At 34.3% G+C, this 27,696-nt stretch overlaps 1 protein-coding gene across 4 annotated transcripts in view; it reads right to left on the bottom strand.

The window, feature by feature from the left end:
- Positions 1–27,696, bottom strand: part of LOC143062959 (protein strawberry notch homolog 1-like) — a 78,253-nt gene that overhangs the window by 45,594 nt on the left and 4,963 nt on the right. For all 4 annotated transcript variants that reach the window (XM_076234824.1, XM_076234825.1, XM_076234826.1 and 1 more), the window contains 9 exons: positions 27,256–27,346; positions 26,577–26,684; positions 19,407–19,493; positions 18,484–18,575; positions 17,862–17,930; positions 17,173–17,255; positions 15,561–15,679; positions 14,619–14,671; positions 273–336 (listed from right to left, as the gene is read on the bottom strand). In XM_076234824.1, the coding sequence (XP_076090939.1) occupies positions 273–336; positions 14,619–14,671; positions 15,561–15,679; positions 17,173–17,255; positions 17,862–17,930; positions 18,484–18,575; positions 19,407–19,493; positions 26,577–26,684; positions 27,256–27,346 (766 nt within the window). The remainder of the gene's footprint in view (positions 1–272; positions 337–14,618; positions 14,672–15,560; positions 15,680–17,172; positions 17,256–17,861; positions 17,931–18,483; positions 18,576–19,406; positions 19,494–26,576; positions 26,685–27,255; positions 27,347–27,696) is intronic.

The raw sequence follows: 27,696 nt of genomic DNA, 5'->3' as shown, positions 1-27,696 counted from the left end.
TATGCTATTAAGCGGTATGCAATTAAGTGGAATCGACTGTACCAGGCTTAAGCCTGTACAGCTAAATGTGCATAATTGGTTTTCCTGTTTGAACTGTTTTATACTAGTAATTTTGGGGCCTTTTATAACTTGCTGTTCTGTGTGAGTCAAGGCTGTACTTTAACCTATAGTTAACTGTTTACACATTATGACTTAGATGGAGAAATGTCTCATTGGCACTCATATCATATCTTCTTATATATATAAATTCTATAATATACTAAGTACAGTACCATATTTTTAACATCTGTGACACCAGTAGCACTACAGTATAAAACTCTGGCTTTAGGGAGTAACCTATAAAAAGAAAGGATATCCTTATAAAACACAGACTAAAGTGAGTACTGTGGATTCATTTATTTTCATGGGTACAAATTTTTGTGGATTAAGCAAACCTTGCATTGTCAATGATTATGTAATTTCATGGTTTTGTCGAAGTCTGCAGACAAGCCTATAGGAAATTTTTGTCATTTGTTAAACATTTAATTTTGTGGTTCACCTGTACCCATGAAATCCATGAAATCCATGAAAATTGATATTCAACGAACAATAATGAATCCACAGTATTTAGCTTAATCATATCTTAAGGTTCAGTGTTTACTGCTGACATATCAAAACAGTTTAGTCATATATGCAAAAACCAAATACTATGGATCGTCACTACTATTTTCCACAGTAATGATGTTGTTAGATTGGCTGAATTAAGTGGTTTGGATAAACATTGCAGAAATGTAACTCTCAATCTGACTTGTTAAATCTATGTTATATGATATCTTGTAAATATAGCTTTGTGTAGAATTTCCTAAAATCGCTACATTAAAACATGTAAGGGTAAAATCTAGTGAGAAATTCATAAGAGGGTAAGAATAGATAAATAGCTGTTATCTTCAGTAGCAAATGAAATGCATATTCAGGATGAGAACATGATAATTTGATATAAGTATAAGCCTACTTTTTACTACACAGAAACGAATTTTAAACGTGCTAAAGTTTGAAGGTAATGGTTCCCCGGAAAATATGTTTGCCTACTCTGACATATTATTCTGACTCCAACTCTATCAGTCTTTGTTCTAACTCTTGAATGCTGTGGCCTTAGAAGCAGCCAATACCAAATTTCTCTTCATTGGTTTGACCCGACAGGGGTAGGATGATAATAGAACATATCTTTGAGAATAAGAAACCTGTTGAGATCTATACTTCATTTTTAACAGTTATTCAAAATTTGGGAGATTTTGCATGTAACTTAGTCATTCAGAAAAATATAATCTAAAAATGGAGAGAAAAAAATCAGACAAGACAGTTATATTGCTTTTAGTATATGTTTTCATTTTAAGCATTTTAATGCATGAGGGCCATTAAGTATACAGCTTAAATTATTATTATTTATTATTATTATTATACAGTATTTATAACAGCGCATTATATAATAACAAAAATTACCCTAAGCGCTTTACAACATATTCATACACATATATAAGTATTTACAATAAAATATGAAAGCCCATCTTACAAGTCCTAAAACAAACATATTTAAAATAAATGGCATAAAAAACTATACTATTAAATTTACTGATCAACATAAAATAAGGGAGACATTGAACCCGTACAAATAAAAATAAGTGAAAAATATTTGCATAAAAATTCAAAAAAATATTTGCTTAATAATTCAAAAATTACAGTGATATAAAATATTTTAAAAACTATGAAAAAGCATGTCTGAATAAATGAGTTTTCAGGTGTTTCTTAAAAGCGTTCACAAAATGGATGTTCTGTATATCACTTGGCAAATCATTCCATAGAATGGCTGCTGCTTTGTCGAATCTCCTCTCCATATATGATTTAGTTCTCACACGTGGTGTTGTTAAAATCACGGCATTTTCGGATCTAAGTGTTAGCATTGGTTTATATATATTAACGTGTTCTTGTAGGTAGACCAGTGCCTCCTTGTGCAAGGCCTTGAACACATAGACGAGGAGTTTATATTGCCATCGGTATGTTACGGGGAGTAAATGTAGAGACTTTAATTAAATTTAGGATTGGCGTTATGTGGTCGTATTTTCCTCCTCCTTGTAATGACTTTGAACTTGCTGTAATCTTTGAAGTGTGGTTGATGGGAGTCCATACAGCAATGTGTTCCCATAATCCAAACCAGAGGTTACTAGGGAGCATACTAATGTTTTGAATGCTTCTTCTGTAATAAATGAACGAATTCGTCAAATATTTCTTATCTGATGAAAACATGATTTTGAAACAGCGCTAATTTTCACAAAATAAATGCCTAGGTTTTTAACGCACTCAGTATCACTGACAACATTTCCACCAAAATTGAGATGCAAGTCTGAGAGGTTCTTCACTCGGTTTTTTGAAGCAAACACTATCAGCTCCATTTTGTCCTCGTTTAATTTTAGCAGATTCGAGCACATCCACTTGCTGATGTCAGCTACGCAAGCCTAAAGTCACTTGGATATATTTGTCCAATTATCAAGTGGTTTAAACGTGAGATAAACTTGTGTGTCGTCTGCATAACAGTGATAGCACATATTATGTCGTTTACATATTTCGTCAATTGGTCTTGCGAAAATGCAATAAAGTTTTGGTCCCAAGACCAATCCTTGAGGAACATCAAATAGGAGACGAATCTCATCAGAAAGAACAGAACCAATAGCGATTCGCTGAGTCCTCATCTTGAGATATGACTTCAACCAACTGAGTGCTGTACCGGTTATCCCATAAGAGTAGGGGTGTGGAAATGCTATGCCCGACTCTCCAGACTCGTACATTTGAACAACCGGACAAGTAATTATTTTTGTCTTGGCTGCCCGTGGACAAGTAAAAAAATATACAAAACAAAGTTCAATTCCAACAAAAATATAAAATTGATTTCAAAATGTATAAAAATGTTTAATTTATGTAAAAGAAACCATTGGTCAGCAAGTAAAAACAATCAATGTTCAATTTTCATGACGATAAATATTACATAATACCGGAAATAGATTGATTACCAAAATAAATTAAAAGAGGGACGAAAGATACCGAAGGGACAGTCAAACTCATAAATCTAAAACAAACTGACAACGTCATAGCTAAAAATGAAAAAGACAAACAAACAACAGCACACACGACACAACATAGAAAACTAAAGAATAAACAATACGAACCCCACCAAAAAACTAGGGGTGATCTCAGGTGCTCCGGAAATAGTATACGAATCCAAGTCGCATAAAATTGCATTGGCTTTGTCCATTGAGCCGGATCCCCGATTAGGTTTTATCCATCATTTACTGGAAGTGTCATTTCTTTAAATTTTGTATTGAATTCAGATTGATAAATACTTAATAAAAAGCTGGGCAAGCAAGACAAAAAGAGTAATGAGTCGAGTAGAAAACCTAAAACACAAATGGAGGACACAGAGTATTTAAAATAAACAAGAATGTGTCCAAAGTACACGGATGCCCCACTCGCACTATCCTTTTCCATGTTCCATGGACCGTGAAATTGGGTATTAATCTAATTTGGCATTAAAATTAGAAAGATTATACTATAGAGAACATATGTACTAAGTTTCAAGTTGATTGGACTTGAATTTCATCAAAAACTACTTTGACCAAAAACTTTAACCTGAAACTCCTACTTTCATTTTCTATATTCAGTGGACCGTGAAATTGGGGTCAAAAGTCTAATTTGGCTTTAAAATTAGAAAGATCATACTATAAGTAACAAGCATACGGAGTTTCTAGTTGATTGGACTTCAGCTTCATCAAAAACAAGAAGTAATTGTAACAGGATGCTGTTACGAAGTCTCCCAAACAAAGCTCCCATAACTCGCCATTTATATGGTCCCATGTTCATTTGATTTGATTTTTTGTCCAATACAAGAATATATATGGCTTACGGGTGGGGATCTCCACCATTTACAAGTATTCAAACAGGAGGGGTGGTGGTGACCCCCAACGACTTTACCTACATTTCATTTGATTTGTTTTATTGTCCCATACAAGAATATATGTGGTTTAAGGGTGGGGATGTTGACCGTTTACAAGTTTTTAAACAAGAGGGGGTGGGGTGACTCCCTCGGGACTTCCCTTTTATTTCATTTCATTTGTTTTATTGTCCCCTACAAGAATATATATGGTTTAGGGGTGGGGATCTGGACCATTTACAAGATAATAGCACATTCTCAAATTGAACGGGGTGGGGGCAACCCCCAGGAACTTCCATTTAATTTCATTTGATTAGTTTTATTGTCCCATACAAGAATAGATATGGTTTAGGGGTGGGGATGTTGACCGTTTACAAGTTTTCAAACAAGAGGGCCTGGGGTGAGCCCCTAGGTACATCACTTTTATTTCATTATTTGTTTTATTGTCCCCTACAAGAATATATATGGTTTAGGGGTGGGGATCTGGACTGTTTACAAGATAATAGCACATTCTCAAATTGAACGTGGTGGGGATGACCCCCCTGGGGACTTCCCTTTAATTTCATTTAATTTGTTTTATCGTCCCATTGAAGAATATATATGGTTTAGGGGTGGGGATCTGGACCGTTTACAAGATAATAGTACATTCTCAAATTGAACGGGGTGGGGGGGTGACCCCCAGGAACTTCCATTTAATTTCATTTGATTAGTTTTATTGTCCCATACAAGAATAGATATGGTTTAGGGGTGGGGATGTTGACCGTTTACAAGTTTACAAACAAGAGGGCGTTGGGTGAGCCCCTAGGGACATCACTTTTATTTCATTTCATTTGTTTTATTGTCCCCTACAAGAATATATATGGTTTAGGGGTGGGGATCTGGACTGTTTACAAGATAATAGCACATTCTCAAATTGAACGTGGTGGGGATTACCCCCCGGGGACTTCCCTTTAATTTCATTTAATTTGTTTTATCGTCCCATTGAAGAATATATATGGTTTAGGGGTGGGGATCTGGACCGTTTACAAGATAATAGTACATTTTACAATTGAATGGGGTGGGGGTGACCCCCAGGAACTTCCATTTAATTTCATTTGATGAGTTTTATTGTCCCATAAAAGAATAGATATGGTTTAGGGGTGGGGATGTTGACCCTTTACAAGTTTTCAAACAAGAGGGGGTGGGGTGAGCCCCTAGGGACATAACTTTTATTTCATTTCATTTGTTTTATTGTCCCCTACAAGAATATATATGGTTTAGGGGTGGGGATCTGGACCGTTTACAAGATAACAGCACATTCTCAAATTGAACGTGGTGGGGATGACCCCCCCGGGACTTCCCTTTAATTTCATTTCATTTGTTTTATCATCCCATTGAAGAATATATATGGTTTAGGGGTGGGGATTTGGACCGTTTACAAGATAATAGCACATTCTCAAATTGAATGGGTAGGGGATGACCCCCAGAGACTTCCCTTTAATTTCATTTGATTTGTTTCATTGTCCCATTCAAGAATATATATGGTTTAGGGGTGGGGATCTGGACCATTTACAAGATAATAGCACATTCTCAAATTGAACGGGGTGGGGGCAACCCCCAGGAACTTCCATTTAATTTCATTTGATTAGTTTTATTGTCCCATACAAGAATAGATATGGTTTAGGGGTGGGGATGTTGACCGTTTACAAGTTTTCAAACAAGAGGGCGTAGGGTGAGCCCCTAGGGACATCACTTTTATTTCATTATTTGTTTTATTGTCCCCTACAAGAATATATATGGTTTAGGGGTGGGGATCTGGACTGTTTACAAGATAATAGCACATTCTCAAATTGAACGTGGTGGGGATGACCCCCCTGGGGACTTCCCTTTAATTTCATTTAATTTGTTTTATCGTCCCATTGAAGAATATATATGGTTTAGGGGTGGAGATCTGGACCGTTTACAAGATAATAGTACATTCTCAAATTGAACGGGGTGGGGGGTGACCCCCAGGAACTTCCATTTAATTTCATTTGATTAGTTTTATTGTCCCATACAAGAATAGATATGGTTTAGGGGTGGGGATGTTGACCGTTTACAAGTTTACAAACAAGAGGGCGTGGGGTGAGCCCCTAGGGACATCACTTTTATTTCATTTCATTTGTTTTATTGTCCCCTACAAGAATATATATGGTTTAGGGGTGGGGATCTGGACTGTTTACAAGATAATAGCACATTCTCAAATTGAACGTGGTGGGGATGACCCCCCGGGACTTCCCTTTAATTTCATTTAATTTGTTTTATCGTCCCATTGAAGAATATATATGGTTTAGGGGTGGGGATCTGGACCGTTTACAAGATAATAGTACATTCTCAAATTGAATGGGGTGGGGGTGACCCCCTGGAACTTCCATTTAATTTCATTTGATTAGTTTTATTGTCCCATACAAGAATAGATATGGTTTAGGGGTGGGGATGTTGACCCTTTACAAGTTTTCAAACAAGAGGGGGTGGGGTGATCCCCTAGGGACATAACTTTTATTTCATTTCATTTGTTTTATTGTCCCCTACAAGAATATATATGGTTTAGGGGTGGGGATCTGGACCATTTACAAGATAATAGCACATTCTCAAATTGAACGTGGTGGGGATGACCCCCCGGGGACTTCCCTTTAATTTCATTTCATTTGTTTTATCATCCCATTGAAGAATATATATGGTTTAGGGGTGGGGATTTGGACCGTTTACAAGATAATAGCACATTCTCAAATTGAACGGGGTGGGGATGACCCCCAGAGACTTCCCTTTAATTTCATTTGATTTGTTTCATTGTCCCATTCAAGAATATATATGGTTTAGGGGTGGGGATCTGGACCATTTACAAGATAATAGCACATTCTCAAATTGAACGGGGTGGGGGCAACCCCCAGGAACTTCCATTTAATTTCATTTGATTAGTTTTATTGTCCCATACAAGAATAGATATGGTTTAGGGGTGGGGATGTTGACCGTTTACAAGTTTTCAAACAAGAGGGCGTAGGGTGAGCCCCTAGGGACATCACTTTTATTTCATTATTTGTTTTATTGTCCCCTACAAGAATATATATGGTTTAGGGGTGGGGATCTGGACTGTTTACAAGATAATAGCACATTCTCAAATTGAACGTGGTGGGGATGACCCCCCTGGGGACTTCCCTTTAATTTCATTTAATTTGTTTTATCGTCCCATTGAAGAATATATATGGTTTAGGGGTGGAGATCTGGACCGTTTACAAGATAATAGTACATTCTCAAATTGAACGGGGTGGGGGTGACCCCCAGGAACTTCCATTTAATTTCATTTGATTAGTTTTATTGTCCCATACAAGAATAGATATGGTTTAGGGGTGGGGATGTTGACCGTTTACAAGTTTACAAACAAGAGGGCGTGGGGTGAGCCCCTAGGGACATCACTTTTATTTCATTTCATTTGTTTTATTGTCCCCTACAAGAATATATATGGTTTAGGGGTGGGGATCTGGACTGTTTACAAGATAATAGCACATTCTCAAATTGAACGTGGTGGGGATGACCCCCCGGGACTTCCCTTTAATTTCATTTAATTTGTTTTATCGTCCCATTGAAGAATAGATATGGTTAAGGGGTGGGGATCTGGACTGTTTACAAGATAATAGTACATTCTCAAATTGAACGGGGTGGGGGGTAACCCCCAGGAACTTCCATTTAATTTCATTTGATTAGTTTTATTGTCCCATACAAGAATAGATATGGTTTAGGGGTGGGGATGTTGACCCTTTACAAGTTTTCAAACAAGAGGGGGTGGGGTGAGCCCCTAGGGACATAACTTTTATTTCATTTCATTTGTTTTATTGTCCCCTACAAGAATATATATGGTTTAGGGGTGGGGATCTGGACCGTTTACAAGATAATAGCACATTCTCAAATTGAACGTGGTGGGGATGACCCCCCGGGGACTTCCCTTTAATTTCATTTAATTTGTTTTATCATCCCATTGAAGAATATATATGGTTTAGGGGTGGGGATTTGGACCGTTTACAAGATAATAGCACATTCTCAAATTGAACGGGGTGGGGATGACCCCCAGAGACTTCCCTTTAATTTCATTTGATTTGTTTCATTGTCCCATTCAAGAATATATATGGTTTAGGGGTGGGGATCTGGACCGTTTACAAGATAAAAGCACATTCTCAAATTGAAGGGGGTGGGGATGACCCCCCAGGGACTTCCCCTATATATCGTGTGATTTGTTTTATTGTCCTATAATCATTTCTGAAGACTGCATGTATCTATCACTTACAGTTTTCAAGTTATATTCATTTGAAAATTTTAGAAATAAAATCCCATAGGGTTCTATAGTAAACCCCTTTCTCCTTTCTAACCCCCAAAATACCCCTTAACAGACCCCAATGCACAAACGAAAGGTTGATGGCTCACCTAGACATGTTAGTCTAACATATTGTAAAATCCTAAGTAAATCTGACAAGCCGTTTAGGAGAACCGCTGCGGACAAGTTCATTTTTAAAGTGGCGGAAGAAGAAGAAGAGGAAGAGGAAGAATAATAAAAATAATAAGAACTGACCAAAAACAATAAGTCTCCAAACTTTGTTTGGGAGACTTAACTACCTTGACCAAAAACTTTAATCTAAACTCCCACTTTCATTTTCTATGTTCAGTGGACCGTGAAATTGGGGTCAAAAGTCTAATTTGGCTTTAAAATTAGAAAGATCATATCATAAGCAACAAGTGTACTAAGTTTCAAGTTGATTGAACTTCAGCTTCATCAAAAACTACCTTGACCAAAAACAGACGCACAGACGAACGGACGGACGAACGAACGGAGGCGCAGACCAGAAAACATCATGCCCCTCTACTATCGGAGGTGGGGCATAAAAACAGAGAATTTCAGACAATGTGGATATCAGATTGCCCCTGGCTATCTAGGATGAAAATTCGCAAAATAAATTAAGTTTTTGACTTATTTATTGATGAAAGGTCAATATTATTTGTTGTCGAAGTGGTAATTATAAATTAAAAGGGACGCTTTAATTGCTCATCAAGACAATAATAAATAATCAAGAACAAGAGTGTCAGTTGAGAGAAACACCACAACATCAATAGTTTATATAATTATCTATTATTTACTAGTTTACATTTCTTCAATTACTGTCCACTCCCTAAATTGAGTATATGTACCTACTCAGTGTTCTCCCCAGGCCGTTTTAGCGTCGCGGTACCGCAACGCTATATTTCTTCCCGTGACGCTATAATAATTACCGCGACGCTATAATTATTTTCAGTATGTTATTTTTCTCGTTCCTAAATTTTGAACTTTCATCTAATTACCACTTATGATCATAAAAAAATATATCACTTTTAATTGTAATCCCTTCAAGTCGGACAATAGAGGCAATTTAGAGTGGTTAAATAGGTGTTAATTGCCCTTTGGGTGATAACTGTTTGGATACGAATACCCCAAGCTGTCACTTTGACATGATTAATACCACGTGGTTTGCAATCGGCAAATTTCGACAAGGAAAAAACGTAATCAGAAAATCATAAAAAAATCGAAATATATGTTTGCTAAATGAAATTTCAAAGAAACAAACAATTTTTCTCTTTAAAAATGAGGTTGAGTCTTATCTTTTTACGACTTTTAATATATTAGCATTACTTTCTTTCTCTTCCTATTACTTTTTGTAAATAGAGAGTGAAAATATTGATTTTGGGCTAAATAAGTTTTGTACTTTCTTTAACAAGTGATCAAAATTGGATTGTGTATATGTTTCATCCATTTAATGCATTAAAAACGCCATATTCATTCCCAATCTCTTGTCAAACATTGTTTATTTTTGTATTTTTTATTGCTTTCGGCTGCCATTTAATATTTTAGTGAAAACTACTGATCGGAACCGGACCAGATATGACAAAAATCCGCCTTTTACAATAATAACTACATATGCACAAATGGCACAGTAGACAGAAAACAATGATACACAAGAAGTAATTGTAACAGGATGCTGTTACGAAGTCTCCCAAACAAAGCACCGATAACTCCCCATTCATATGGTCCCATGTTCATTTGATTTGATTTTTTGTCCCATACAAGAATATATATGGCTTACGAGTAGGGATCTCCACCATTTACAAGTTTTCAAACAGGAGGGGGTGGTGGTGACCCCCAGGGACTTTACCTACATTTCATTTGATTTGTTTTATTGTCCCCTACAAGAAAATATATGGTTTAGGGGTGGGGATCTGGACTGTTTACAAGATAATAGAACATTCTCAAATTGAACGGGGTGGGGGTGACCCCCAGGAACTTCCATCTAATTACATGTGATTTGTTTCATTGTCCCATACAAGAATATATATGGTTTAGGGGTGGGGATCTGGACCGTTTACAAGTTTTCAAACAAGAGGGGTTGGGGTGACCCCCTAGGGACTTCCCTTTTATTTCATTTGATTTGTTTTATTGTCCCATACAAGAATATATATGGTTTAGGGGTGGGGATCTGGACCGTTTACAAGTTTTCAAACAAGAGGGGGTGGGGTGACCCCCTAGGGACTTCCCATTTATTTCATTTGATTTGTTTTATTGTCCCCTACAAGAATATATATGGTTTAGGGGTGGGGATCTGGACTGTTTACAAGATAATAGAACATTCTCAAATTGAACGGGGTGGGGGTGACCCCCAGGAACTTCCATCTAATTACATGTGATTTGTTTCATTGTCCCATACAAGAATATATATGGTTTAGGGGTGGGGATCTGGACCGTTTACAAGTTTTCAAACAAGAGGGGGTGGGGTGACCCCCTAGGGACTTCCCATTTATTTCATTTGATTTGTTTTATTGTCCCCTACAAGAATATATATGGTTTAGGGGTGGGGATCTGGACTGTTTACAAGATAATAGAACATTCTCAAATTGAACGGGGTGGGGGTGACCCCCAGGAACTTCCATCTAATTACATGTGATTTGTTTCATTGTCCCATACAAGAATATATATGGTTTAGGGGTGGGGATCTGGACCGTTTACAAGTTTTCAAACAAGAGGGGGTGGGGTGACCCCCTAGGGACTTCCCTTTTATTTCATTTGATTTGTTTTTTTTGTCCCCTACAAGAATATATATGGTTTAGGGGTGGGGATCTGGACCGTTTAAAAGTTTTCCAACAAGAGGGGGTGGGGTGACCCCCTAGGGACTTCCCTTTTATTTCATTTGATTTGTTTTATTGTCCCCTACAAGAATATATATGGTTTAGGGGTGGGGATCTGGACCGTTTACAAGATAATAGCACATTCTCAAATTGAAGGGGGTGGGGATGACCCCCCAGGGCATCCCCCTATATTTCATGTGATTTATTTTATTGTCCTATAATCATTTCTGAAGACTGCATGTATCTATCACTTATAGTTTTCAAGTTATATTCATTTAAAAAATTTTGAAAATAAAATCCCATAGGGTTCTATAGTAAAACCCTCCCTGCTTTCTACCCCCCAAAACACCCCTTAATAGACCCCAATGCACAAACGAAAGATTGATGGCTCACCTAGACATATTAGTCTACCATTTTATGAAATCCTAAGTCAATCTGACAAGCGGTTTTGGAGAAACGCTGCGGACAAGTTCATTTTTTAAAGCGGCGGAAGAAGAAGAAGAATAATAAAAATAATAAGAACTGAGCAAAAACAATAAGTCTCCAAACTTTGTTTGGGAGACTTAATAAAGAGAAAACTAAGCATTAACAGTCTAATTGTAGATAACTTTGTTAAAATATATCATTTTGTAAAAAGAAGCAACTGGGACCATGAACCAATATGTTTCAAAGACATGATAAAGAGATTTTTTCTATTCAAATTTTTTATTAAGGACCCGTTTTTTTCCCTACATATTTAGTGCAATTGTATCTATACAGGTTGCACTATAATAAATCATTCATTCATTTAGCTGAGTATAGGTAGGGTAACTGGAACCACACATATATTTTTGTTTAGACTAAGAGGAAAAAAATAATTCTGGAACTATAAATGAATATAGAAAACATAAACTGAAAATACTGTTATCATGGTTATAGTTTAATTGTATTCTCAGCTATGAATTCAACAATATAAAAATTTTATTTACCAAATAAGGGCCTATAGCATACAAACAATATAATACATTTTGTAATAAACAATAATGTATATAACATAAAGGAAATAAAGCGTTGCCACGACACGATAAATTGCATTGAAAAAAAAATACAATTTATTTGTTTACGCCAAATGTGATGCTATCCAAAATTTCTGGGGAGAACACTGTATCTACTGGCTACAAATCTTTATTCAAAAACTGCTGCAAAATTGTCCTTAACATGTCATTTCATTGGTTGGTTTGCTGTTAGGTTTCTGTCCCATTGATGTTAACCCATTTCTTACTTTCCTATTTTTTTTACACATACATGTATAGACAAATGGATTTCATTTGTTTGTGAGGCACAACAGTGCTTAGTAAGAATCATATATTAGCTAACAAGATATACTTCAATATTTATTGGGATCATCAGGGCAAGTAACTTTTTTTCCGGAGAAGTAAAATTTATAGTTTTACTTGCCAAGGGACAAGTGCTCACAACAAATATTTCCACACCCCTGAAGAGTATTCCATCCGCTTTATGAGAATAGGATGATTGATAACATCGAAAGAAGCCGATAGGTCTAGCATTAGTAAAACGGCACAACAGTCGTTATCAAGTGTAACAGTGATGTCATGATGCACACGAAGTAATGCTGTCTCGGTCAAATAACACGCACGGTAGGCTGATTGTACATCGTCATGAAGAGAGTTTGAACAATGATGGTTTTCAAAGTGAGTCTCGATGACTTTTTCGGACACTTTGAATACAAAGGGAAGATTACTGACTGGTCCATAATTTTTCAATACGTCTTTGTCTAGACCAACCTTATTCAAGAGTGGTCGAACAACTGCCTCCTTGAAACATGATGGTACACAACACTGTTCCAGTGACAAGTTCACTATCTTGGTGATGACGGTAGCTAAACTGTTTAGACACGGTTTTAATATATTTGTCGGAAGAGGATCTAATTCGCATGATGGTTTGAGCTTTCAAAATAATTTAACGTATTTCCTCTACAGATGCAGGTGTAAAGAAGGTTAGTGGTAGGCCTTTGAATTTTTAATCGTATTTAAATTCTTCGTTATCATAGGCAGACGATTCATTCACTAAACATAGATTGGTCCTTATTGTTTCGATTTTTCGAAGGAAAAAATTCTAGAACCTATTTGAGAGTTCTATTTCACTGTGGTGTGATGGCAAAATCACCTGGTTTGTGTTTCCCATTAGGCCGTTTGTGAGCTTAAGCAGTTTCTTTTGATCTTGTCCAACTTCAGAAACTTTAATTGAATAATAATCCATCTTGCATTTGAAGAGCAGTTACTTGTCCTGGAACAATGTTCTTTATAAATCTGTTTATGAACTTCGAGCTTTGTTTTTCGCATTTGTCACTCAGCTTTGCGACGTTCTCGCTTTGCAACACGCAACTCAACAGTGTACCACTCTGTGTTTGGTCGCTGAGTGATCACTTTAGATTGTTCTGGAGCATGCTTGTTGAAGAGAGTTTGCAGCACTGAGTCGTACGAAGCAACACAATGTTCAACCGAAGTATTTCGTTCATTTAGGATAAGTGAATTGTTTATATCCTTCTCGAAATTTTCAATGTTTATTTCTTTGAACTTCCAAAAACTCACAGACTTTCATTGTTTTAGTGGTTTCATGATATTAAGTTCACAAAGCACTGCAAAATGATCTAGCGAGGAAATGCCTTTGTCATCACAGATTTGCAGATCCTCAATTGATGGTACTCTAGCAAAAATGGAACTATTCTCCCTACATATGATAACGTCGAGTGTGTGTCCACGGATATGCATATTGCCAACAACATGTTGTACGAGACCATGGTCGCTAATTGTTTCTTCAAATTAATGAGTGTCACAATTACTCTTATCATCGAGATGGAAATTTAAGTCTCCTGCCAGAATGATTTCTTCTGGAATTTTGACAGTGAAGTCAAGGAAATCTGACCACTCCTCAAACAAGAATGTGTCCATAGTACACAGATGCCCCACTCGCACTATAATTTTCTATGTTCAGTGGACCATGAAATTGGGGTCAAAACTTTAATTTGGAATTAAAATTAGAAAGATCATATCATAGGGAACATGTGTACAAAGTTTCAAGTAGATGTGACTTTAACTTCATCAAAAACTACCTTGACCAAAAACTTTAACCTGAACTTTGCACTTTCATTTTCTATGTTCAGTGGACCATGAAATTGGGTTCAAAACTATAATTTGGCATAAAAATTAGAAAGATCATATCATGGGGAACATGTGTACTAAGTTTCAAGTGGATTGGACTTCAACTTCATCAAAAACTACCTTGACCAAAAACTTTAACCCGAAGTGGGACGAACGGACGCACGGTACAACGCAAGGATGGACGAACAGACGGACAGACGAATGAATGGAGGCACAGACCAGAAAACATAATGCTCTTCTACTATCGTAGGTGGGGCAAAAAAATGTTGAATTCTTGAGTTGATTTTTCCGAGACGGAACATATAATAAAATATAACAATCTAGTGCTAGCCAATACCTACCTCTGTATAGTGGCCACAGATAAAGCTACTTTCGTACTATTCTGTTCTTTTCCCTGTCATTAAATCAAAATAAAAAAATTAATTTGATAAAACTCAATCATGGTAGATACACTATACTTAATCATGAAAATCAGTCATCAAATACTAAAATTGAGATGGGAATCGGGAATGTGTTAAAGAGACAACCCGACCAACGAGCAGAAAACAGTCAATGCTAATTATGGGTCTTCAACACAGTAAGAAATTCTTGCAACCAGAGGCTAGCTTTAGCTGGAGTTCTAGAACACATTCCAGAAATGAATATGCAAAAAGCATTAAAAACTATTTTAGTCGATGTCACTGCTGTTTCCTCTCAAATGGCCATCATCCCTATAGTCAGCAATTGTATGAATTATCATTAATATGCGCATATCTACAAATTAACTGTTTGCAAAACTTTTGAATTGTTTGAAAAACTAAGAATTTTTCTCTGCAGATATATTTGCAAAACCTTTCAGAATTTAAGCTCCTTGATTCTCATAAAATTTATTTGGCCTTTTCAACTTTATTGATTTGAGCATCAGTGATGAGCCTTTTGACAAAGAGTGAGCCTGACATACAAATTGATAAGCCTGGTATCTTTGGTGATTATTTTTGAATACTGTAACCCAACTTTTTTTTGCAGATATTTAATTTCATGTTTAGCCCTTTCTAGACCACTTTGCAGCGTTTTAATTTCGCAATTTACAAATTTACTTGATGAAGTTAGATAAGGTAAGATCTATTTTAACATATTCGCAACGATTTACAAAAATAGTGTATATTTGAGTTATTTTTCTACTCGTGAAAGGCGAATAAATCAATCGCCCCCAACAGTACACAGTTACATAAAAAAACATTTAATAGCCAAGTCCAGTTAAAAATTTACTTTATTTAGAGTAGTTTGTATAATATCTAACTCACAGGAACAAAGTTCTTAGCTTTATGACATTCATCAAATATAAGACAGCCATCAAAGTTATCCCCACCACACCAGTTCACAAGCTGTTGTATTCTACTATGCTTAGATGTACTGAATACTCCTAAAACAATATACATTAATGTTAGGTATGTCAAAATATCTGCTGTATTCTACTATGCTTAGATGTACTGAATACTCCTAAAACAATATACATTAATGTTAGGTATGTCAAAAGATCTGCTGTATTCTACTATGCTTAGATGTACTGAATACTCCTAAAATAGCATACATAACTGTTAGATTTGTCTCAAATGATCTGAAATCTAATACTTCAGTATTCAGTTCACAAGCTGTTGTATTCTACAGCGCTTAGATGAACTGAATACTCCTAAAACAACATACTCCAGAATTATGTCATGATATTTATGAGAGCTCTAGAACTCAGATAATTCTTGAACATCTATTGAAAAGTATTGATTTTTGTTTGGATGCTGCATTTTTGTTATTACCTTTCATAAACCGAATTACAATATGATGACATTGCTTTGCATCTTAAGGTGGTACCTAACACTACAGGGAGATTACTCTGTAAAATCAGCAGAACGTTTTAATGACGTTGTGTTCTTAAGGGAATATTAAGCTTCTCCATGATCAAAATAAGTGTTTGTCAAACTGCTATATAACCAGTGTAATTTTTCTGATTAAACGGTTGGTTCAATTTTTTTGATTTTTTTATATTTTTGTTAAAGGGTCAAAGTAAATAATTTGTCAAAATTTTAAGAAAATTAAACGAGCCAATTAATTTTAGTTCAGGTGTTAGGTACCACCTTAACAAAAGACATTACTATGGATTCATTTATTTTTGTGAGTACCAATTTTTGTGGATTGAGGAAATATTGTATTTTTGGTGGATATTTGATTTCATGGTTCTACCAAAGTCCTCATACAAGCCTAAAGAGAATATGTACGTCGATGAACATTTAAATCTTAGGTCTGAGACCACAATTATTTCGTAGTGCATTTTTTAGATAGAAGATAAATGAAAATTAAAAAAATCCCACCAGCACTTTCTCAATGAAATTTTTACAGTGTGTTGTACTACTTTTGGGACAAATTATATCAAAATTATAGAAAATTTCATCGGCTCTAACTCAAAATATGGACAATTTTATGTTTAGGGCGTCTTGAAATCCTTTGACAGCTTCCGAAGTTCTAATTTTCAACCTTTTTCAGCTAGACCAAATCACTACTTTCCTTTAAACATCTGAAACCAAATTTTTTTACAGTGTAATTTCACCCCCCTTCTTGCAATTTAAGGCATTTAACATGGAGAAATAAATTTGGAAGAGGTATAAAAATTAATGGCAAGTAACCCACTGTCAACACTAGGGACTATATTTGTGAACAACGAAAATCAAAGGACGACAATTGTGGTCTCGGACCGTATTATTGCAAAACTCAAACTGTATGAATGCAAAATATAACTTGATCCTTAATTGTGTGTAATGCTTCTTTTTATTGCAGCAACAGGGTGTATAGAGCTTCATTCATCTATCTTCAAACAAAGCTGTTGATGTTAAATATAACAAATGTACTTCATGTTAATATCCTCACCTCCACGCTGTACTGAAGAAACTAAAGTTGCATAAGTACTAAACACAACTCCTTCTTTAAAATCGGCAGGTAAACCAAGAACCCTGTAATAAAATAAGTAATACAGTAAAAATATGTACTAGTTTTTTTAAATTTCGAATAACACAGCAAATTAAAGGCAACCACTACAAAACCGAATCTAAATTACATTTAACAGTATTTCCTGTAACAATATATTTTTCTTTTCATTCTGTGCTTATTTCATATTATAACACAACCTACCAATCCCTAAAATTAATTAATTTACTTAATTGTTGCCAAACCAGGGGTATAATCTTGTCCAACAATAAAGTGTTTCTGTTGCATATACCAATACCTGCTAGGAGTCATATACATTATAAAAAGAAACGCTCTCGTTTGTTGATGTGGCTATTGGTGTTTCCAATTCTTTATATAGAATAGACTGTTGGTTTTTCTAGTTTAAAAGGTCATTTTTTGGTCCCTTTAAAGCTTGCTGTTCGGTGTGAGCCAAGGCTCTGTGTTGGAGACCGTCCTTTGACCTATAATGGTTTACTTTTACAAATTGTGACTTGGATGGAGCATGTGCTCATTTGGCACTCATACCAAATTTTCTTATATCTATTCTACACATTCTCGACTTTCTTTTCCATGACAGATCTAGTGAGACTTCACCTCAACATTATTTTTACCTTGTTTCCTTGTCAAGTTCTTGACACCCATCTATAACTCTAATGTGACATCCCAAATCTGTCAGGTCTCTGAAAAAGTTAATAATTTAAACTCTGTATTCAAATATTAAAGGGGTCAACATCTAGGTGGTCACAAATTGGTTACCATTTAAATTCTGCTGTAAGAAATAACTTTGCACACTCAAATTACTATATGATTTTGAAAAATGTTCAATTACAATCAGTTTTAAATAAAATTCTTCATAGAGTTTCCACACAAGTTCATAAAATAGAAATACTTCAATAGCTATGTAAAACCAGGAGAATGTGACAATGTGTTTCAATTTTCATTTTTCCATTTACCTAATAAATATAATACCATGTACATTTTTCTTAATGTCAAAAGCATGTTTCGTCTTCGAAAGACTCATCAGTTATTATGTCAACATATAATTGCTGACTATGAGCTGGTGATACCCTTGGAGAGGAGACCTCCATGCCCATTATTATTAGAACTGTGGTTTTAAAAAAAACATAAAAGATATCAGGCTTATAATTTGGGGTACATATTGTGTCTACAAAAGACATACAAATAAAAAAAAATAAAAAGATCAAAGTATGAAACGGAGTTACAACTACAAACCTTCGAGCATCCACGATTAGGTCAGAAGAAATAGTAAACCATATGTGTTTTGTTCTTTTCCTAGAGAAGTTGTCCAGAATAATACCTGCTATCTACAAATGAATAATTCATGGCATTTTACATTTGTTTAAGCACTCTCATGACCCTACATATGCTCACTCCTGTATGGAATAATTCAGAAAATTTAAATCATTGGATTACTTGATTGTAAAGACAGTAATCTTGTTTTTTTCACAGAGAATTAATATTAGTGTTGGCGTCTGGTTTTGACTGCAGTAATGTTATTTATTTTTTTCTATATCATAGTTCAAGTTAATAGATTTAACACATGTGGTTTTCTGGAAATTTCTATTGATTTCAATAATAAGATTAAATTATAATAACTTTGTAGGAGTCAAAGCAAAAATTATCCGACAGAAATTTAATTTCGTTTTGCCTAGTTGTTTCACAGAAAATCTGAAAATTCCATCAAAGATTTAAAACATTTTTCCTGACATTTATGTATTTGATGTTGATAACTCTATTTTGCTCAGATACCCATCTTGAATGATTTGTAGGACTTCTTGATAATATCCAGGAACAAGAAATCTAATGGGAAATTAATCAGACAGGCTTTTCAGTATAATATTGATAAAATCTCGAACTTTATGAGATCATGAGATTTATGGTTTATGGTGGCGTATGACTGGAAACAATCGTAACAGTCAAATAAATTAACCACATAATATCAAACGTTCAACAAATACAAAATTTATCTTGTCAATTATTAACTATGATCAGATAAAATCAGCTTAAGTTACGTAGTGTCAAGTCCTGTCAATATGTATGTTCTTGATAATTTTAAAAAGAATCTTCAAAACACCACTCTTTGAATGTCTAGTTATATTTTAAAAACATATCACTTAATTGCCTAAGAAAAGTACCTGTCTTCCTTTGCCCACACCTGCAGCATCACCAATGAAGAATCCTGCTCGCTGACCATTAGTTAAAATCATCTGATGTCTCTGACACTGAAATAAAAATGTTATTTTCAATAACAAAAAGAAGAGATAATTTAATATATAAGGCTCTGCAAACTTTCCCAATAGACACATTTCCTGTTTTAAACTAAGTATTCTTTAGGATAAAAATAAAAAATTTATAATCCATCATTGTGGACAGTTAGAAAAACACATTATACACTAAAAATATATATTATTGTGTAAGCTCAAGTAGCCAATTGCAATGATTTTTCACTTTTAAATGGCATTCCTATCTAGGCTTAGAGCTATTATATCAATTAAGATATAAGGACAAAAAGTAATATATAAGTCAGTAAATCCTGTGAAAAAGTGAAAAAATAAAGATGTGAAATTTTACAAACCACTATCAACAGTTCAACAATGTGTCTTTGGACTGTATATATAAAATTGAGAATGGAAATGGGGAATGTGCCAAAGAGACAACAACCCGACCATAGAAGAAAAAAAAAAAAAAACAACAGCAGAAGGTCACATTGTAGGACTCTAAAGTGCAATGGGGACGCTAAAGTAAGATGGTCACTCTAAAATGCAATGGTCTGCGCTAGTGCGTTGCCTCCATATGCTAAAGTGCAATGGTTTGCAAAAGTATACACGTAAGAAACCTAGATGGATTATGACTTAAGCAGTCGTTTAAATAAACTAACAAGAGCTGTCAAAATGACAGTAAACTGGATTCTTTAACATTTATTTGTGTTCTGGCATTTATCAATATTACAAGGACCAAAACTCCTAATAGGTAAAATTTATGATTATCAATATCAAACTTGACTTCCATGTTGTCAACAATAACAACATATAAACTAAGTAACAACATATTAAAATTTTAAAAGGTTTGGTTGAACGGTTCATGAGTAAATGCACGGACACAACATTTTTTAAACTTTCAAGAACCGTAACTCCTGAACGGTAAAAGTCAAAATCGTCATTATTGAACTTGACCTCCATTTTGTTGTCCGTAACAACATTTCAAAATTTTAAAAGGTTTGGTTGACTGGTTCATGAGTAAATGCACGGACACGACATTTTTTAAACTTTCAAGAACTGTAACTCCTGTACGGAAAAAGTAAAAATCGTCATTATTGAACTTGACCTCCGTTATGTTGTCAGTAACAACATATTAAAATTTTAAAAGGTTTGGTTGAACGCTTCATGAGTAAATGCACGGACAACATTTGGTTGCAGCCTGCCCGCCCGCCTGCCATCCCCAAATATATAACCGACATTTTTGACACAAAAATCCGGTTAAAAATGAACTGTTGGAAAACAAATTTCAAATATTTGAATAACCCTTTCCTCAATAGTGACGCCTTTTGACGCCACCCCCTTTACTCCATAATGATGCCTTTTGACACCTGTGTAGTACCTCAGTTGAAACGCTTTGACTACAAAGTGTCTGCAGTAGACTTAATAAAATTTGTATCCAATATCAAAAGGAATATCATAGGGATATCCAACTTAAATTTATTTGATGAAATATTTGTTTTTCGCATTGCATTAATACTTTAGAGCATATTTTCTGCATTTTATTGAAAAATCCTATGCAAATCGAGTATGCAAAAAAAATAAAAAATTCAATGGAGGAGAGGGTTAAGAACTTATCAACAAAATTTCAATCAATAGCATAATGGAGGCAACTGAGGCAAAACGAAGACCAAACTTTAGAAGTGTAATTTTTTTTTTCTTTTCAATTATGTACTTAATTTTACATTATCAATATGCAGAGTTTCGAGTTTCAAATTATCTACCGGCACACTACATACAATAGCCACTGCAGCTTTTACCATAGAGGTGACTGTAAAAAGATAAGTGTTCCGAATACAAATCAAAATAAAACCAGGTGCTCCGCAGGGCGCAGCTTTATACGACCGCAGAGGTCGAACCCTGAACAGTTGGGGCAAGTATGGACAAAACATTCAAGCGTGATACAGCTCTGAATTTGGATTGTGATCAAATTTTTGACATTACATGGTTTTTTTTTACACAAAACAAATGTCAAGATTTTACAAATCAATCAAAGATTTCTTCTTCAAACTTTTTAAATCTAAAATTAAATAGTTGATCATGACACAGCATAGGTTTCTGACACAGAACTAATGTGGTCTAATGAACTTAAAAGTTTTTTTTGCCTTTGAGCAATTCACTATGCTGTTGAATATTAATCCTCTCAAAAAAATGTTTGAAGAAATTTTCTTTTTATTTATGAAATCTGAAATGAGAAAAATTTAAACCCCCCCCCTTTTTTCACATCCCCGTTTCCCTTTTTCCAAAACTGATATCAATTCAAATTTCTAATGGAGTTTGCAACAATAACTACTCTTTTAAATATATCATAAAATATTAAAATGTAAAATATAGTGCTTGTAATCACTGAATGGTAAAGATTGGTTGGTAGTAAAAGTGAATATACATTGTTTATTGTATAAAACAATAAAAAAACTTCATCAGCAACATTTTATATTGACAAATTTCCAATGAAGTTATTTACATAAAATTATTGGCAAATAAAAATAGAAACTGACATCATAGTCATGTCTGGCAAATGTCCAACATACATTATCTAAAAACATTTTAGATAAGATAAGGGAAAAAAAGCTTCATCAGCAACATTTTATATTGGCAAATTTCCAATGAAGTTATTTACATAAAGTTATTGGCAAATAAAAATAGAAAATGACATCATAGTCATGTCTGGCAAATTTCCAACATATAAAATCAACTACTATTCTATACAAAGAAAGATAACTCCAATTGAAAATTAATTGCTATTGCACAATATTGTGCAATTAGATATTTCTTGCTATTGTGCAATACTGTGCAATTGAAAATTTCTTGCTATTGCACAATACTTGATATGGAATCCTAATTTGGACCAACTTGAAAACTGGGCCCATAATCAAAAAGCAAAGTACAGGTTTAGATAAAGCATATCAAATAAGCCCAAGAATTTAATTTTTGTTAAACTCAAACTTAGTTTAATTTTGGACCCTTTGGACCTTAATGTAGACCAATTTGAAAACTGGACCAAAAATTAAGAATCTACATACACAGTTAGATTTGGCATATCGAAGAACCCATTTATTCAATTTTTGATGAAATCAAACAAAGTTTAAATTTGGACCCCCATTTGGACCAACTTGAAAACTAGGCCAATAATTAAAAATCTAAGTTCATTTTTAAATTCAGCATATCAAAGAACCCCAAGGATTCAATTTTTGTTAAAATCAAACTAAGTTTAATTTTGGACCCTTTGGACCTTAATGTAGACCAATTTGAAAACGGGACCAAAAATTAAGAATCTACATACATAGTTAGATTCGGCATATCAAAGAACCCCAATTATTCAATTTTTGATGAAATCACACAAAGTTCAATTTTGGACCCTTTGGGCCCCTTATTCCTAAACTGTTGGGACCAAAACTCCAAAAATCAAACCCAACCTTCCTTTTATGGTCATAAACCTTGTGTTTAAATTTCATAGATTTCTAATTACTTATACTAAAGTTATGGTGCAAAAACCAAAAATAATGCTTATTTGGGCCCCTTTTTGGCCCCTAATTCATAAACTCTTGTTACCTCAACTCCAAAAATCAATCCCAACCATCCTTTTGTGGTCATAAACCTTGTGTTTAAATTTCATTGATTTCTATTTACTTATACTAAAGTTATTGTGCGAAAACCAAGAATAATGCTTATTTGGGCCCTTTTTTGGCCCCTAATTCCTAAACTGTTGGAACCAAAACTCCCAAATCAATCCCAACCTTCCTTTTGTGGTCATAAACCTTATGTCAAAATTTCATAGATTTCTATTCACTTAAACTAAAGTTATAATGCGAAAACCAAGAAAATGCTTATTTAGGCCCTTTTTGGCCCCTAATTCCTAAAATGTTGGGACCAAAACTCCCAAAATCAATACCAACCTTCCTTTTGTGGTCATAAACCTTGTGTTAAAATTTCATAGATTTCCATTCACTTTTACTAAAGTTAGAGTGCGAAAACTAAAAGTATTCGGACGCCGGACGACGACGACGACGACAACGACGACGATGCCGACGCCAACGTGATAGCAATATACGACGAAAAATTTTTCAAATTTTGCGGTCGTATAAAAAAATGAAACAAATCTTAATGTCGTTACAAAACTGGTTGAAGACGGGTTCTTTAAAGAGAAAAAAAGATGAAAAAGGTAACTCATTAGTATAAACACCCCATATCGTAGCAGCTACGTAGTGCTAAGCAGATTTTGACTATTGAATGTGTAGCTATAGACTAGTTGTTACATAGATATTGTTAGCCGCTGAGTAGCCGCTACGTAGTTCAATACAAAATTGAACTCAACCCTGTTTACACTATCAACTCACTGAACAACAAATGCTAATCGATAAAATAATTCATTGACCAAAAAAATAAAATAATTTATAATTAATTTAAACAAAATCATGAAGCGCCTTTTCTATGGAAGTCTTTAATGTATAAGGCAATTCATGATTTTTATTTATCTTTAATAAAAGTATGAAATATATTTTTGGTATTGTTTGAAAATATTTACTTATTCCAAAAAACGTAGGCAAGTTAACAAAGACTTATACCGAAATGTTTTCATAAAATTACAAATATTTTTAACTGTCACATCAGTCTATTGTGAGAGATCGTTTTCAAGTTTAAGGCATTTGAAAACCTGGGAACGGGCTACAATGGGTGGTGACAGGCTTTGTTGGCTTTCCATGCTCCATGTGCATAGGGACGATACAGTTGACAAAGAACGTGTGTTGAAGCTTTTCGATAGTACAGGTCACAAGAGAATCGGAAAGTTTTTGGTTGACTAACAGAGATTAACTTTAATATTGAAACTTGTTTTGTTACTTACTAGGTTAGCTAATAAAAAAAAAAAACGCATTTCTGTTATATTTTTTTTGATTTTTATTATAAATACATTGACTTCTTCCATAGTAATGCCGAAATAAACTTCTCCCATTTCAGGCACCCGAACCCCCCTAAAAAAATTATTTGCCTCGCTCTGCTCAGCGATTTGTCTCCGTTGATTAGACATGCGCTACGGCCTTGCAATGACATAATTAATTTAAACCTAACCGTGCTTTTTCAGCTACTTAAAGCAAAAGTATTTTATTTCAGTAGTTGAAAGAAAAACTTGTATCCTGCAGTCGACTGTTTTACTATAGGCCCTATAGATACAAGTAGCATTCCCCTAGATATCCTGTATCCTGCTTTTATTGGAAGCAAATGGATACATTTGAATCATTTTTTATGTTGCAGTTTACTATGCAGTCCCCATTAAAATGTTGTAACTTTTATTTAAAAGTAACGTCAGCAAAATAATTTTAATCAGTTTAATTGCGGTCTTAACTGCTAGTAGTCTGTTGTTATTTATGTATTGTTGTCATTTTATTTATTTTCTTTTGTTACATCTTCTGACATCGGACTCTGACTTCTCTTGAACTGAATTTTAATGTGCGTATTGTTATGCGTTTACTTTTCTACATTGGCTAGAAGGATAGGAGGAGGGTTGAGATCTCATAAACATGTGTAACCCCGCCGCAATTTTGCGCCTGACCCAAGTCAGGAGCCTCTGGCCTTTCTTAGTCTTGTATGATTTTTAATTTTAGTTTCTTGTGTATATGGAGTTTAGTATGAAGTCCATTATCACTGTACTAGTATACATATTTTTAAGGGGCCCGCTGAAGGACGCCTCCAAATGTGGGAGTTTCTTGCTACATTGAAGACCCATTGGTGGCCTTCAGCTGTTGTCTGCTCTATGGTCGGGTTGTTGTCGCTTTGACACATTCCCCATTTCCTTTCTCAATTTTACATGTTTTATGCGCAAATTATAAATTGTCAGCTAAAAAAATTAGTTTGTACATTGAAGGGAAAAAAGGAGTAAATTAAGCTCGGCGAACATAACCTTTCTCTCTCATTTAAATTATAGTGTAAACAAATAAATGTTACATATTCTGACAATAATCGAATTTTGTATTTGTAATTTCCAATAAGTGATAGACTGCAACGAGTGAATGGCAATTTCCACCAATTACCATAATATTTAATAATTGTTAAAAATTCATTTATAAACCGCCATTTGTTGTCACAAATAATACTAAGTTACAGTGGCTACAGTATAGATTCAATCATCGAATCTTAGCTACAAACAAATTTCTTCATAAAATTAAGATTTATGATAATCCAAATTGTATATTTTGTAATAGAGAAATTGAAACATTAGAACATTTGTTTTGGGAATGTGAACATACACAATTATTATTAGAACAGATTGAAAATAGGTTTCTAACCAATGGAATTAGTGTACTTTTTACAAAAGAAGTTTTTTTGTTTGGTAACACTGCAAAAATATCAAAAGGCAATGCAGAAAATACTCTTTTTCTTACCATAAAGCAATATATTTATAATTCCAAATGTTTTAAAAAAAAACTGTCAATAAACTCAGCAAAAGAAAAGATTATGAAAAACAAATGTGAACATCAGTTTCTCAGAGAATGGAATGCTTTTGATATATTACTTAGTTAAGTACAAAAGTGTATATACTTTACATTTAATATTATACATGCTGTATTTACTATACTAAAATAGAAGTCAATTTCTAGATGAATTATATTGAAAACTCACCATACTATTCTCTCTCACTCTCTCTCTCTCTCTCTCTCTCTCTCTCTCTCTCTCTCTCTCTCTCTCTCTCTCTCTCTGGTGTTCAAACTGCTTTACTCTTTATCTTATATTTGTATATTAAAAAAAAAAAATTATAATGTCACAAACCTTATACATTGTAATTAATACTAGATTCTACAAAAGGACTATTTTTACTTTAAATGTTCTTTCGAGTAATTTTGAAGACCTCAAACCTTACCCTTTTGGTCCATCACACTTTAGTGTTATATACCATCGTACTTTAGCAAACACACAATCATCGCACTTTAGCGTGAGACACCATCATACTTTAGCGTAGACCATCGCACTTTAGCTTGACCATCCCACTTTAGAGTACCATCACACTTTAGAGTCCTACATATATAATATAAACAATGTATTGCCTTATATACTTACTGCATATAGTACCCCTTCTAACTGTAAACTACTGAGTTTTCCAGTAGCCACTATGTCTGATGTTATGCCTTCAACAACTGGGTAGGTAGGATCTGGAGGTAGTAATTCCTGCAAAATACATAAAAATGTGGTCAAATAGGTAGAATACAAATATATAGAAATTATTGTGAGGTTCTTATTATTGAGAATGATGTGAATCCTTGAGTAAACCAAAATAAGAACTTACAATCTACATGTATATCTGATACATATAGCCATACTAAATTTTTAACTCATTCTACAATAATAAATGCATGCAATAATTCCTGAATTGACAAAACTTGAGACAAACAGACTTTAAAGGGAAAACTCAAGTCTTATGTGTTAATTAGAAACAAAGAAATAAATAACAAAAAAACAAAACATTTAGAAATTGTTGTACATGCCATTAATTCCTTAAATTAAACAAACTAACATAGCTAAGCAACACATGGGGTGTAAATGCTGTAGCTCCTACATCCTTATATTTTTTAACCATTGCAAGATATAATAAGGTTCTGCAGCAAGGGTTGAATATGCAAGAGACAACAAATAACATACATGTAGGTACAGGTAATCTATGTTTACAGAGCAGGTGCTTGATAAACAGTAAATAAAATTAAAAACATTGGTTCAAAGTATGTATTATTCCATTACTTACTGCAAGAGGTCCAGCCTCTACAATATCCCCTGGGTGGGGCATACATCCTGGTACAATCTCTCTGTGAACATACTTTGAAAATACTTCAGTACTGAAAATAGAAATGGTAAGCACCTTATCTATAATGTTGCACTCTGAATAAATGTTTTGCAATAATCATTGATAAAAACAAGTCAAAAGTCAGAAGCATGTTTAATCATCAAAGAAGGAAAAATATATGATGTATGAAAATCAAATTATTGGCACCCCTGTATCATTTTTTCAAACATATTTTTACTATACATTTTAAATAGTTGGTAATTTTAATAATGAACATTTCAATCATAAAAAGATAAACTTATTAAATAGACTCCTAGTTAATTGGTCATATTTAATAGAAACATACATATGAAAATAACAGTTTAGAAATTCCTCTATACATTTTGCTTACAGTGAGCTTTA

Source organism: Mytilus galloprovincialis, chromosome 2 (genome assembly GCF_965363235.1).
Source record: "Mytilus galloprovincialis chromosome 2, xbMytGall1.hap1.1, whole genome shotgun sequence".
In the NCBI taxonomy this organism is placed as follows: Eukaryota; Metazoa; Mollusca; class Bivalvia; order Mytilida; family Mytilidae; genus Mytilus; species Mytilus galloprovincialis.
The sequence above is the reverse complement of the archived record's forward strand: the minus strand, read 5'-3'. Positions and strand labels throughout refer to the sequence as shown.